This window comes from Neophocaena asiaeorientalis, unplaced genomic scaffold, assembly GCF_003031525.2.
Source record: "Neophocaena asiaeorientalis asiaeorientalis breed wild unplaced genomic scaffold, Neophocaena_asiaeorientalis_V1.1 scaffold232, whole genome shotgun sequence".
NCBI classification, from domain to species: Eukaryota; Metazoa; Chordata; class Mammalia; order Artiodactyla; family Phocoenidae; genus Neophocaena; species Neophocaena asiaeorientalis.
The window spans coordinates 38,332-53,339 of NW_020175672.1; the positions used below are offsets into that span (position 1 = coordinate 38,332).

The 15,008-nt window shown below is 45.8% G+C and overlaps 1 protein-coding gene across 2 annotated transcripts in view; it reads left to right on the top strand.

Moving 5' to 3' along the window:
• CLPB (ClpB family mitochondrial disaggregase) overlaps positions 1–15,008 on the top strand; it is a 145,510-nt gene that overhangs the window by 20,831 nt on the left and 109,671 nt on the right. For both annotated transcript variants that reach the window (XM_024731828.1, XM_024731830.1), the window contains exon 3: positions 14,710–14,796. In XM_024731828.1, the coding sequence (XP_024587596.1) occupies positions 14,710–14,796 (87 nt within the window). The remainder of the gene's footprint in view (positions 1–14,709; positions 14,797–15,008) is intronic.

Genomic DNA, 15,008 nt, shown 5'->3' on the forward strand with positions numbered 1-15,008 from the left:
ATAAAGCACAAACAATTGGAGGAGGCCCCTGAAATTCCCAGGGGTTCAGAGTCCAGCAGGCAGAGCAGTATCCTTCCCAGGGCCAACTGGGACTCAGGATGGGGCTGTTAGGACCCAAGGCACTTTTGTCTCCAGCCTCACTTCCTCTCCAGTATTCATGTCTCCTCTTTAGGTTCTCTGATGGGCAACATCCAGCCCTCAGTTAGGCACCTCTAGGTATGAGGCACACTCTCCCTCCTGAATGATAAGCAGACTCCGATTGGTCAAACATTTACTCATTCATTTTATTTTTCCTTTTGAGATATAATTCACATATCATAAAATTCACCCTTTTAAAGTATACAGTTCAGTGGTTTTTTAATATAGTTGTAAGATTATGCAACCATCGCTGCTCTCTAATTCCAGAACATTTTCATCACCATTTCCCCCCAAAAAAACCCAGTCCCATTAGCAGTCACTCCCCATTCCCCCCTCTCCCAGACCCTGGCAACTGCTAATTGACATTCTGTCTCCATGGATTTCCCTATGTGGGTATTTCATATAAATGGACTCATACAATATGTGGCACCTTGTCACTGGCTTCTTTCACTTAATATGTTTTCAGGGTTCATCTCTGTTGTAGCACGTATCAGTACTTTGTTCCTTTTAATGACTGAATAATATTCCATGTATAGATATACTACATTTTATTTATACATTCATCAGTTGATGGACATTTGTGTTTTCACTTTTTGACTATTACGAATAACACTACTATGAACATTTGTGTACAGGTTTCGTGTGAACGTATGTTTTTATATCTATACCTAGGAGTGGAACTGCCAGGTCATATGGTAACTCTATGTTTAACATTTTGAGAAACTGTCAGACTAGTTTCCAAAGTAACTACACCATTTTAACATTCTCACCAGCAATATAGAATATGAGGGTTCTGATTTCTCCACATCTTTGCCAACATTCGTTGTCATTTTTTTTTTTTTTTGCGGTACGCGGGCCTCTCACTGTTGTGGCCTCTCCCGTTGCGGAGCACAGGCTCCGGACGCGCAGGCTCAGCGGCCATGGCTCACGGGTCCAGCCGCTCCGCGGCATGTGGGATCTTCCCGGACCAGGGCACGAACCCGCGTCCCCTGCATCGGCAGGCGGACTCTCAACCACTGCGCCACCAGGGAAGCCCCGTTGTCATTTTTATTAGAGCCATCTTTAGTATGTGTGTAGTGATATCTAGTTGTGGTTTTGGTTTGCATTTCCTTGATAGCATCTTTTAATGTTTTTTGGCCATTTGTGCATTTTCTTTGCCATTTATTCATTCTTAAGGCCCATCATGAGCAGTATGCCCCATTTGGCATTGAGGAGGACCATAAAGATGTATCCTCATGACCTTTGCCTTTCAAAGAACTTTCAGTCTGGTAAGAGAATTGTAATTAGTACATACGAAAAGTTAAGACTCCATAGACAAGGGGGCATTTAGTCTGGGCCTGGAGATGGGTAGTATTTGGATACAGGGAGCTCAGTGGAAAGACATTCTGGGCAGTTGGAATAATGTAAGCTTAAGCACTTTGTAATTAGAAAAGTATTATATTTTATGTCGTGGTGAATTCTGACGTAATACTGTGAAAGCACCTGGCATAGCACTTGACACATGGTGGGCTGCTGTTATGTAGTTAGCGCTCTCTACTGCTCCCCTCTTTGGTCCCTGCTCTGTCTTCTAGGACTACACAGCTCCCTTTTCCTGTTCCAGACTTTTAAATATTAAGAGACAGAACTCCAAGCCAAATAACCCTTGGTTCTCTAAATTGTGATTTCAAGTCTTCTCCTCATCCTAGTCATTTTCTAATGAAGTGGCCACAAAGTTTTTGGTGCCCCTTCTGAATTCCAGTGTGGCATGACCATTATTGGGAGGAGCAGGGCAGTGATCCCCTTTTTAGAGATTTTAAGACTCTATTAACATGGCCTGAGCTTGCATTAGCTTTCTTGGCAGCTGCATTATACTCCTAGAGTCTGTTAAGCTTGCAGTCAGCCCAGTCTACAGAAAACTAGGGCTTCCTGTACTTTTTTTTTTTTTAAATATCTTTATTGGAGTATAATTGCTTTACAGTGGTGTGTTAGTTTCTGCTGTATAACAAAGTGAATCAGCTGTACATATACATATATTCCCATTTCTCCTCCCTCTTGCATCTCCCTCCCACCCTCCCTATCCCACCCCTCTAGGTGGTCACAAAGCACTGAGCTGATCTCCCTGTGCCATGCAGCTGCTTCCCACTAGCTATCTATTTTACATTTGGTAGTGTATATATGTCCATGCCACTCTCACTTCGTCCCAGATTACCCTTCCCCCTCCCCATGTCCTCAAGTCCATTCTCTACATCTGCGTCTTTATCGCTGTCCTTCCCCTAGGTTCTTCAGAACCTTTTTTTTTTTTTATGGATTCCATATATATGTGTTAGCATACGGTATTTGTTTTTCTCTTTCTGCCTTACTTCACTCTGTATGACAGTCTCTAGGTCCATCCACCTCACTGCAAATAACTCAATTTCGTTTCTTTTTATGGCTGAGTAATAGTCCATTGTATATATGTGCCACATCCTCTTTATCCATTCATCTGTCAATGGAAACTTAGGTTGCTTCCATGTCCTGGCTATTGTAAATAGTGCAGCAATGAACATTGGGGTGCATGTGTCTTTTTGAATTATGGTTTTCTCAGGATATATCCCCAGTAGTGGGATTGCCAGGTCATATGGTAGTTCTGTTTTTTGTTTTTTAAGGAACCTCCATACTGTTCTCTGTAGTGGCTGTATCAATTTACATTGCCACCAACAGTGCAGGAGGGTTCGCTCTTCTCCACACCCTCTCCAGCATTTATTGTTTGTAGATTTTTTGATGATGGGCATTCTGACCGGTGTGAGGGGATACCTCATTGTAGTTTTGATTTGCATTTCTCTAATGATTAGTGATGTTGGGGCTTCCTGTACTTCTATAACCTACCAATTAGATTTGTTTGCCAAGCTTGTTTTAACCAAGACCACTTTAAAGTATTGTATTGCCATGCAGCTGTGAAAGTGGTGGTGGTAGTATGGAGACCACGAAGAAGAAGGGATGGATCTGGCCTTTCTCATCTTCAGTCTAAGAGAAGGGGTCTCTTCCAGGGGAGAAGGTTCTAGACAGCAGAACTAATCAGAGTATCTCTATCCCTCAGATAACCTCCTTTTCACTTAAGGCTTTTCCTACTTTATCATTTTCTGTCAATTGGTTAGTCCCATCAGATGCTTGTGCTGGCCCCAGGCTAAATGTGGGAAAAAAGGGAAGAAGATGGGATATGTGCCCTGGAAGGCAGTGTGGTTCAGTAGAGAGAGCATGGGGTCCAGTCCCAAGCTGCCCCTTAACTGACCATGTGATCTTAAGCAAGTCAGTTACCCTCTCTCTATATGACTCAGGCTCTTCCTCTAATCACAGGACCAGTTAAGATTATAAATGTCAAGTGCCTGATGCATAGTAGGCTGCTCAAGAAACATGAGCTCTTTTGAACTCCACCATTCAAGAGCTTTGCAAGACCGGAAGAGCCAAGCATGCAGTGTGCTCACTGACCCTGTACAAACAGCTCTCAGAACACCTGTGATCCTTTAAGCACTTATTTGTGTACTTACTTGTTCCATTTCCCCACCCCCAGTTCAGACTGCGAGCTCCTTGTGGGCAGGATCCGTGTCTGATTCATCTGTACCCTCAGTGCCCAGCACAGAGCCTGCTTGGAGAAGGGGCTACTTAAGTTTTGTTACTGGGACAAACCTGAATTAATGAAGTCCAGATTTTGTCCCTCCCCATCTAGAGGGCCAGGTACTGTGGTTGGCTTTGCACAGTCCATTCTTTACTGAAAATCTCATAGGGTTCTGGAGCTTAGCAGTAGTGGCTCAAGTGCCAACCCAGTTTAAGAAATTTGAGCCACTTCTGTGTCTCGTTGCCATAGTATGACAAGCTTCCTATCAACCAGCCAACTGCCCAGCTGCCCTACTGCCCTCTGTGGCAGCCTAGAGGCCTGCCGTGGTGCCAGTAGGTGGCACTCACGGCCCTTTCCCACACTTCACTGCCTAGACAGACTTTGCCTTCTTGTCACCAAGGCAGCTGCTGACTGGGACATAGCTTAGAGCCCAGAGGTACCCAGATGAGAGTGAGGTACCCAGATGAAAGTGCCCTGGACCGCCCCTCCCCTTTCTGGCCTTGTTGGGTTTTCTGTTTTATTGAGTCCCAGCCATGGCACACACTGCTTGAGGAAGTACAGATGTTTCCCATAGAAGATGCCAGGAATTCATTAAGGGAATCTGTGCTTCTGCCCATCCTTTGTGGCACAGCTCATGCCTCTGCCTCCAAGAAGTCGTCCCAGTAGCTCTTGCTCTGCCCTGCACTCACATGGTGCCTTGCTTGTATTTTAGCTGTTTGCCAGGTGTGTAGCTATCCAGTGAACACCTTGAAAACAAGAACACTGCATAATTCATCAAACTGCCCTCAGTATCCTGCTCAGAGTCCTATAATAACCAGTTTCATGAAAAGTTTGTGGAATGAATAGTTGAATAATAGGACGTGGTTCCTCAAAAAAATTGTTATCCAAATTGAAGGACAATCTACAAACTAGCCTGACTCTGCAGAAATGTCTGTATCATGAATATATATCAAAGAAAAGTTGAGGAACTGTTCTAGATGAAAGGAAACTGAAGGCACATGCAATGCTTGATTCCAGTTTTTTTTAAAAATAAATTTATTTATTTATTTATGGCTGCATTGGGTCTTCATTGCTGCACGCAGGCTTTCTCTAGTTGTGGTGCACGGGCTGCTCATTGCGGTGGCTTCTCTTATTGTGGAGCACGGGCTCTAGACACATGGGCTGCAGTAGTTGTGGAGCGTGGGCTTCAGTAGTGGTGGCTTGTGGGCTCTAGAGCTCAGGCTCAGTAGTTGTGGCGCACGGGCTTAGTTGCTCCACGGCATGTGGGATCTTCCCAGACCAGGGATCAAACCTGTGTCCCCTGGATTGGCAGGCAGATTCTTAATCACTGCACCACCAGGGAAGTCCCTGATTCGAGTTTTGATCCTGGATTATAGCTGGATCTGGGGCAGAGAGGGGATTGCTATAAAGGATATTATTTAGATAATTGAAGAAATTTGAGTATGGGATATATATTAGATAAAAATATTTTATCAATGCTAAGTGTTCTGAATTCAATCATTATTGGTTAGTGGTTATGTAAGAGAGTGTCCTTATACTAGGAAATACGTGCTGAAGTATTTGGGAATAAAGGGGTATAATGTCTGAAACTAACTCTCACGTAGTCTAGGAAAAAAGAAAGAAAAGGAGTGGTAAGGCACATGAGGCAAAATATAATGAGAATCCAAGTAAAGGATATACCTGAGTTTTGTGCGTTTGTGCTATTTTTTAACTGCTCTGTAAGTTTGAAATCATTTCAAAATAAAAAGTTAAAAATAATAATAATCTATGCATTTTAATGTGTGCCAAGTTCCTCCTAGAAACTGTAAGAAAGATGGGACAAAGAATGGTCCCATCTTTGGCTTTTATTCTGTTTAATCCAGCAGTATTCAGTAAAGTTCTGATACAGCTCCTCCACTGTATGCCTTTTTTTTTAAAATAATAAATTTATTTATTTATTTTTTGCTGCGTTGGGTATTCGTTGCTGCAGTGCGGGCTTTCTCTAGTTGCAGAGAGCGGGGGCTACTCTTGGTTGTGGTGCGCAGGCTTCTCATTGCGGTGGCTTCTCTTGTTGTGGAGCACGGGCTCTAGGCATGCAGGCTTCAGTAGTTGTGGCACTCAGGCTCAGTAGTTGTGGCTCGCGGGCTCTAGAGTGCAGGCTCAGTAGTTGTGGCGCACAGGCTTAGTTGCTCCGTGGCATGTGGGATCTTCCCAGACCAGGGCTTGAACCCGTGTCCCCAGCATTGATAGGCAGATTCTTAACCACTGTGCCACTAGGGAAGTCCCCTCTGCTGTATGCTTTTGAACACATAAAACAATGGTAATGATGATAGCTAACACTTGGAAGTGCTTACGCATACATTATTTCCTTTGGTCATCTCAGCACCCTTGTTAGGTAGGTCTAGCAGACTGATAAAGTAGGATGGCTGAGGTTCAGAGAGGTAAACATGACCTGCCCAAAGTCACACAGCCTGGAAGAGACAGGTGCAGGCTTATATCCGCATCAGTCTGTTCCAAGGCTGGTGCTTTCTGAGCCTCCATATCTGTATGTATAAAAGGAAGGATTGGACAGATTGATCTCAGTGGGTCCTTCTTTACATCTGGAAATTTTAAAACTTTATACAATAGGAGGTAACTGGTTATGAAGCATGCAGGCACATTACACAGCACACCTCATTTGTTGTTGGTGCTGCCTAAGTGCCAGTCCTCCTCCCTCACTGCCCACCCACTGCCCTTTGGAGTAGTCCAGATATGGCCATGCTGAGATGGCCTACCTCACTGGGAATGAGAGCATCTGGAGAGATTCCTAGGGGCAGGGCCCTGAGCCAGCCCTTGAATGAGAGTGCTCAGTCCAAGCAGTGAAAGCAAAAGATGCCAGGGAGGCCTCATGTCTGTGGAGTTGGAGCACCTGGACCTGCCTGAAGTCAGCTGGCCGAGGCTGGGGTCTGAGAGCAGCATTTCCTCCCTTGCCCCACCCTTCCCAGCCCAGACCCACCGGGTAGATAAGGCACAGATGGAGGCAGTGTGTGGATTCTAGCCCCAGGCGCCTTGCCTCTGCTCAGACAGCAGGGCCTGGTGCTGTTATTACTGTAAACAGGACCTTCTGCGAGGCTCCAGCCAGGGCCCTGTTGCCCAGATAGCAATTATGATTGAGTCTGCATGGCTCACTGCTTCCAGGCCTCTGATGCAGGTGGGACAGGGCTCCCACCCTTCAGCCCCCTCCCCAGCTGCAGCTGAGGGCAGTTCATGTGAGGGGTCCGGAAATCAGTTGGAACAATGCACGATTGAAGTTCAGTGGCCGCTTTATATTGATTGGTCATAAAGAAGAAGGAAGAAAAACCAAGTGTTACCTCCCTCCCCTGAGTGGAAGAGCTGTTAGCCATAATAACTCAAAACTGTCCTGTATCCCTTTCTGGGACTCCCTCCCTCCTATAAACAGCAAGCCTGAGGAGTTGACTTTTCTTTGGAAGTCATGCTGGTGCCCGTGTCTGCCAGGAGTTCATTTCTGTTTTGTTGCTGTACATATTTAGAATCCTAAGATTTTAGAACTGGCAGGGACTTGAGAAATCATTTAATTCAGTTCCCTTATTTTATTGCAGAGAAAAGTGAGGCCCAGAGAGACAGATTTATCCAGGTCACACAGCTAGTTACTGAGCGAGCCATGACTAGAACCCATGGCCTCCAGCCCCAGGCCTGTGTCTAAGCGTCCTCAGCCCTGAGAGTGAGGACATTTTCCTCACCCACATCTTCCACATATACACAGGAGCCTAAGTTCTTGGAAGAAGACAGGCACATGAGTATAGGTGAGAATTTGTGTAGGGAAGTGCTACAGGCATTCATTTGTTCAACCCCTGAGCCTCTGGTGTGGGCCGCTGTGCCAGCACCAGAAGTCAAGAAACAAGGCATGTCCTCATTTCTAGGGGGCCATGCTGACTACTGGGAAAGTAGGACAAGGAAACTGTATGACAGCTGTTGACACAGGCTAGCACAGGGTATCATGGCTGCACCAAGGCTGTCTTAGGGAAGGCTTCTGGGAGGAAGAAAGGGTAAGTTTTTCTTTCTCGTTTTTTTTTTTTTTTTTTAATTGGAGTATAGTGGATTTACAGTGTGTTCGTTTCTGCTGTACAGCAAAGTGAATCAGTTATACGTATACCTATATCCACTCTTGTTTAGATTCTTTCCCATATAGGTCATTACAGAGTATTGAGTAGAGTTCCCTGTGCTATCCAGTAGGTGCTTATTAGTTGTCTCTTTCATATGTAGTAGTGTGTCTCTGTCAAGCCCACTCTCCCAGTTTACCCCTGCCCTGCACCCCCCTAACACTGCCTTTCCCCCTTGGTAACCATAAGTTGTTTTATACATCTGTGACTCAGTTTCTGTTTTGTCAGTTGGTTCATTTGTACCTTTTTTTTAGATTCCACATATAAGCGATATCATGTGATATTTGTCTTTCTCTGTCTGACTGACTCCACTCAGTATAAGCTCTAGGTCCAAAGTTCTTCTTTTCCTAAGAAATTTTTTTTTAAGAGTAATAGTATGCTTATTATTACAAAAAAAAACAGCAACAGAACTTCAAACAATACAGAAGAGTTCATAGCAGGAAGTGAAAGTTTGAATCTCTCACCCCCACTTCCCCAAAAGAGGTAACCACTGCTGCCTGTTTGGTCCATAGCCTTCAGGACTCTCCTGGGTCCCTGATAGATGGGAGCAGCTTTTCTTCCCTTGATTAGTTACTCTCATGTGGAAATCTTCAGCTCTTGGGCTAGAGAACCCTTATTCTACCACTGCCCTTGCCTGGGGATTTGAGACCATCCATTTATCAATCCACAGAAAATTTGGAGGACTTATATTCCAAGTTCTGTGTACACCTTGGATATATCATCCTAGTTTGCTCTGTTGCTTCCTTAAAATGGGGTAGACACTCATTGGAAAATGATGATAGTAATGAAATAGGCTCTTCCATTTGTATAGCACTTTTATCGCATACCAAGTGCTTTTATATATTTTGTCTCGTTTCTTCGTGGTGCCCCTGAATGACATACGGAGCAGGGCTGGTGGAGTCCTCTCCCTTTTTTTAACAGTTTTGGAACAGGCTCTGAGAGCAGGAGCTGTTATTCAGGTGAGGAGACCAAGCGAGATTGAGAGAAGTTGAGTCACTGGTTCGTCCATGACTACCCACCCAGTAAGTGCCAGAGCCTGCATTTGAACCAAGGTCTCTCTCGCTTATTTTCCTGCCCCTCTCTACTGCCTGAGAGTTGTACATGAGCTGGGATTCAACTCTGGACTGCTAGTGTGGTCTCCTCTCCATCATCTACCCTGGGTTTAGTGTCACCCACCACTGCCCTGCCAAGCAGGAGACCTAGTTCATTAGGGAAGGGGCTTCCACAAGTCTGGAGTGAGCCCAGAAAGGCCTGCAGTGCCCACCCTCACTTCTCAGCCCCTGGCTACAGGCAGCTCTGCCCTGAGTGGCAACCTGCATTAAGCCTTTCACTCATCATCTCAGGGATGATGGAATCCTAACCTTTTCGGAGACACCATGCTCTGTCACAAGCATTGCTCTTTTTAAAAGAGATTAATTCACTTGCCGCATTTTGTCCGTTGGTGAAAATCACAGGGGAGAGCAAGGGTGGCTTTCTCAGGCCTCAGAGGCCCTTTCAGCTGCTCTCAGCAGGCATCCACCCGCCCAGCTGGCCCAGGACTTTGAAATGACTGCCCGCTGGGCATTCACTTGCAAAGCAACAAAATGAAATGGAGGAGACCTGGGTTTGTGAGATCCTAACTTTTGGGACTGCTCTGCACACAGAGGGGAAGTGGGGGAGAGGCCCACCCAGCTCTGAAAGAGGAGAAGTTGTTTGGAGTTGGGGTCACTGAGGTTTTTGTTTGTTCTGGTCCTTCCTTGATTTACTAGGTGCCACCACTCCTTTTGGAATTCTGCCATGTGGTGTCTCTTTTAATCCTTACAACTACCTTGCACAATAGGGATTAATAGCCCCCATGTCACAGCTAATAAGTGACAGAGCCAGAAACAAGAAACAAGAGCCAGAATCTGAACTCCAGCCTTTGGACTCCAGGGCCATTGCTTTCTCCTTTACACCTCAGCCCCAAGAAGCTGCAAAGAATGATAGCCAGTGTGCTGGGCAGGGCTTAAAAGCTGGTGTCTCACTAAAAAACACTAAGATTTGCCTCCTAGGAATGATCCCTTCAGGTTTGCAGAGCCCTTTCCTTCAGATTTCAGTGTCACCTCTTAAAACCCTAGTGGACCTATAAAGAGACTAAATCTCAGAGAGATAATATACCTTCTGTGGGGTGTTAGAGTAGGAGGTGGCAGAACTGGAACTAGAATGCAGGTCTCTTGCTTCTGCCCTGTGCTCCTTCTACACTGTTCATTGAAAGGATAGCAAGTTTGGAGAAGCCTTCTCTCCCAGCAGTTCCTCCTCTTAAAAGAAAACCCTGCAATGTACAGAAAAGGAAACCTCAACATGCTAATGTACATATAATAAGTAGCTTAAAATTATTGGTAATCAGAGACATGCAAATTAAAACAACAATGTGAGATCCCTTTACACCTATTGAACTTGCAGTGATTAGGAAGTTGGCTACTGCCAAGTGTCCGTGGTACACAGGAACACCCCTGTCCTGCTGGTGGGAGGGTAGATGGAGCAGTTGTCCTGTAGGACCCTGGCACTATTTAGTTAAATCAAGTGATATAAACCCTGTAACCAGGGATTGCACTCTGAGTACATGCCGTGGGAAAATACTCACACAGGTCCAAAAGGGTATATGTAAGAGGATGTTCTTTGAGCATTGCTTTTGGTGGCTGAGAGATGGAGGTTAGCTGGGTGGGTATCCCTGGGAGAGCAGAGAGGGAAAATCTGGTGGATGTGCCATAGAGCATTAAGTAGCAACTTAAAAGTGGAATTATTGTATGAATTAGCAGTATGAACATATCTTAAAATGCAATTATGGACTTCCCTGGTGGCGCAGTGGTTAAGAATCCACCTGCCAATGCAGGGGACAGGGGTTCAATCCCTAGTCCGGGAAGATCCCACATGCCGCGGAGCAACTAAGCCTGTGTGCCACAACTACTGAGCCTGCGCTCTAGAGCCCGCGAGCCACAACTACTGAGCCCACACACCTAGAGCCCGTGCTCTGAAACAAGAGAAGCCACTGAATGAGAAGCCCATGCACCGCAACCGACAGTAGCCCTTGCTCGCTGCAACTAGAGAAAGCCTGCGCGCAGCAGTGAAGACCCAACACAGCCATAAATAAATAAATAAATAAATTTAAAATGCAATTATTTGTGGAAAAAAGTAATAAATACACACACGCGCATTTTATATATATATATAAAGAAAAAATAAAAGAAAACCCTGCTTGGCTTAGGTTCTGGAAAGCAAGAACTTCAGTCGTCTCCTCCTCAGTAGCCAGTATGCGGCCAGGCACAGAGTGAGTGTGTGCATGTTTGTTGAATAAATGAACAAAGGAGTGCGTGAAGCCAGCCTGGCTGAACTACCCAGGTCATCCCATGTGACCCTGTGTTAGAATCCCAGGGTACTTGCCAACCTGCCACTACCAACTTGAGGCCAGATCGCTTTGTTCCTTCAAAGAGATGGAAACAGGGTAGCGTGGCAGGCAAAAACCACTTTGTACTGACTACTTGCTATGTGCCAGGGACTGGGCTTGGATCCCTGCAAATTAGAGATTACTGTCCCTATTTGATAGGTGAGAAAACTGAGACTCAGAATTGATTTGCTCAGCATTATCTAGCTGAACCAGAATTTGAATCCACATCTGACTTGCTCCAGAGGCTTTTATTCATCTTTTTCTTTTTATTACACTATACTCAGCCCTAAGGGGCAGGAAGAGGAGGCATCTCAATCTTCTTTCTTCAGCATTGCCTCCAGAGGAGTGCTGCTTCTAGAATTCTCAGGGCCCAGGCAGGGGAACACAGGTCACTGACCCACTAAAGGCATAAAGGATTCTGGCTGCACTGCGTTTCTTCTGTTCACGCGCACTTTCTCATTTCCCTGCCCTAGCTCATCTCCCTTGGTCTGTGTTACAGCAGCCTCCAAATTGGTCTCCTTGTCCCCATTTTCTATTCTGTCTCCTTTCAAATTCAGCCTGCTTAAGCTATTAGGTTAATTCTATAAGTTCTTTTGCCCCAAACCTTCAGTGACAACCCCACTTGCCTATGGTGAGAGTCCAAGGAATGGCAAATAGGTTTCTTCTTATTGATGGTAGCTGATTGGAACCAGTGTTGAGAAAGATTCTGAGGCTCTTTCAAAGGCTCCGTAGGAAAGAACTGCTGAGAGAGATTCATGATTTCTGACTGAGATACAGGAGGGCAGGACCATAGCACACACATGCCAGGCATTTGTCAACCCTTTAGATTGGGTTTTTAACCTAGGGTCCACTGTTGATTTCATGGGGACCTACGAACCCCTGGGCATTGTATATAAAGAAAGATTTTTTTTTTTTTGAGTGTGTGTGTGCCTGTGCACTTTTCTGGAAAGAATCATCAGCTTTGATGATTTATCCTCAGAGGAGTCCATGGCTTAAAAAAGATTTATGCCTACTGCCTTGGCCTCCTAGCTTGGCTTTTGAGGCCCTGTGGTAGGCCCTGCCTACCTTGGCAGCTGCCTGTTTCTGTGCTGCTAACTGTCACACAGATGGATCTACCTGATGGTCTCTGAGTATACTTTCTCATCCCTTCCCTGCTTCTGAATAGTATCTTGTGTCTTTTGTCTTGACTGGCATGCACTTCCTCCCTCTTCTGTAAATTGTTCCTATTCTTCAAGGCATAGTTCAAGTCTTTTCCCTCAGACACCTCTCATCAGCCCTTCCTGATTTTCTGGTCTTATACACTGAGGGCCAGAGAAGTGAAGCCATCCAACCAGAATCACAGTTAAAATCAGACTCCAGTCTCTCAGTTCTCAGAAACTTGCACTCTCCACAGCACTACTTGGCCTGCTAAACAAGGGAAGGTTTTGTGCGAAGAGAGATTTCTGTCTCAGAAAATTATCCCCAGGGTTCTTAACCTCTTTAACAACTTTGGCTATGGACAGTTGTTTCTGCATAAAGGATGCTTAACAGTTTATGTGGTAAGAGGAAGAGGCCCAGGACTTTGACCAGAAGAAACCTTTCAAGCTAGAGGTGAGAGAAGAGGGTTTCCCAACCTCCTCTCTTAACACTTTCCCCTCGCACTTTGTGCCTGAGTCGTGCCAGACCTCTTTCAGGGCCCCGTATACCCCATGCTGCCTTCTACTCTGATGAGAGGCTTTACCTCTGCCTGGAACACTCCTTCCCTCCCTTGCCCCCTTTTGTCTGGCTAACTCTCTACCATCACTTCCTCTGAGAGGCCTTCTGGGTCATTAAGCCTAGGTTAGGTTCCCTGGTTGTACCTTTGCAACTTGAGGCCCCCTTCCTAGCACTCGTCTGATGTGTAGTGACGTGCTTGCTGGTCTGTCTTCCCCTCAGGCTTTGACAGTGCCTGTCTCATTCCCTGCATCAGCACAGGCTGAGTGAACGAATGAGTACATGATGTGTCTCTTCATCCTCCCAAGCCTTTATCACCTGCTTACTTCAGCAGCACAGAGGTTAGACTTGGCTTGGTCCAGAGGGGCATTTACTACAGATTATGGCATAAGAATGGTGCTAGGACTCAACCCCAAGCCTCTGGACTCTCTGCCAGTGCCCTTTCGTCTAGAACGCACTGAAGAGTAGACAGCTTCCCAGTTCCCCCTAATGCCCATTCCTCATAAGCAGCTCCTGCCTTGTTGGTGAAACACTCTTGACTTTTGGTCTCCCTGTTTCCTGGCCTCCTACAGCACTTATGGTGGGAAACCATACACGACAGCCTTTGGTTTCCTGCTATCCTGAGTCCTTCCTCCACAACTAAATTCCTTAGGGCAAACCCCATGTCTTCTCCACACCCCCATCCCAGAATTCAGCACAGGGCCAAGCATATGTCATGCTGATTTGCTGGAGTCCATTTAGTCTTTTCTCTTCCATGTTACGTGGAGTCAGGTTCAGTGTAGAGGAAGGTTGGTGAGGTGAGAAGGATTCAGGCTGCAGAGCCATTATTGACTTGGGTTCCAGTCACTGTACTGCCCCTTAACTAGCTTTGTGACCTTCAGCGAGTCATTTCCCCTCGCTGAGCTTATTACCTCATCCATGAAAAAAGGAGATTAATACCAGCTCCTTAAGCTTGTGTGAAGAGTGAATGAGAGCATGTATGTAAAGTTCTGGGGCAGTTCCTGCTTGTAGGAGGTGCTCAGTAAGAGTTGGTTCTCTTCATTCTCCTTCTCTCTATCCACCCCCACATTATAGGGCCCCCTGCTACTGGGACCCAGAATTCAGGCCTTTAGTGGTATACTTAAAAACTTGTGTTTACAGCTACTGAGCTCCTACTGTGTACTAGGCACTGGCATATAGAGTCAAATAGGCTCATATGGACTTTTCTAGAAACCTAATCTAGCATTTCTAACATTCTTTCCAACTTCCCTTGCATTCAGAGTTCCAATTTCCAGACAGCGACCATACAGATAAACTTGAGAAGTGGGATTCTTCCATAAACCGGGAGCTACATAGATGAGAAGTGTCATTGGGCATTTGGTGCTAAGCATGGGGGAATTCTAAGGAAGGAGGAGAGATCTGTGGACTGGATGAGTCAGGAAAGCCTACTTGGGAGAGAGTCCTCAAGCCAGGGTTGTATCCCATTATATGAAAGTAGGTTTAGAATAGGCAGAGAGTCAGGGAGAGAGCATTCTGGACAGGGGGGAAGGCACATTCTTTCCTCAGTAGGCTGGGAGGATGACAAACTCATTTAAGGGAAGAGGGAGAGAGGTAGGAGAAGCCTGGAGTCAAGGGAGAGTGACCAGAGGAGCTGGGATGGGTATTTAGTTCTCAAAGCCCTATAACTATTTCCAAATTCATCTAGCCTCCCTGTTTATTGATTTTTCATTTCTTCCACTCTTATGTCCATGATAAGCCATACACTGAAAATATTTGTCTCTTTCTAGGCTGTTGTCAGAAGGTGCTGATGTCAATGCAAGGCACAGACTTGGCTGGACAGCACTCATGGTGGCAGCCATCAACCGAAACGACAGGTGAGAGATCTCCTTCCACATGGGGCTCCCTTTGCCAGAGCTCTGCAGACCACGATCCTGAACCCTCTCCCACCCTTGCCTGTCCCCCTGCTGTCTTCTTGAAAGGCAGGGAAACGGACTCAGCCTAAGGAACTGGTCTACACCTGGTGCAATGGAAAGTATAGGAGATGTGGAGAGGGAAGATGTAACTCTGGATCGCAGCTCCATCCTTC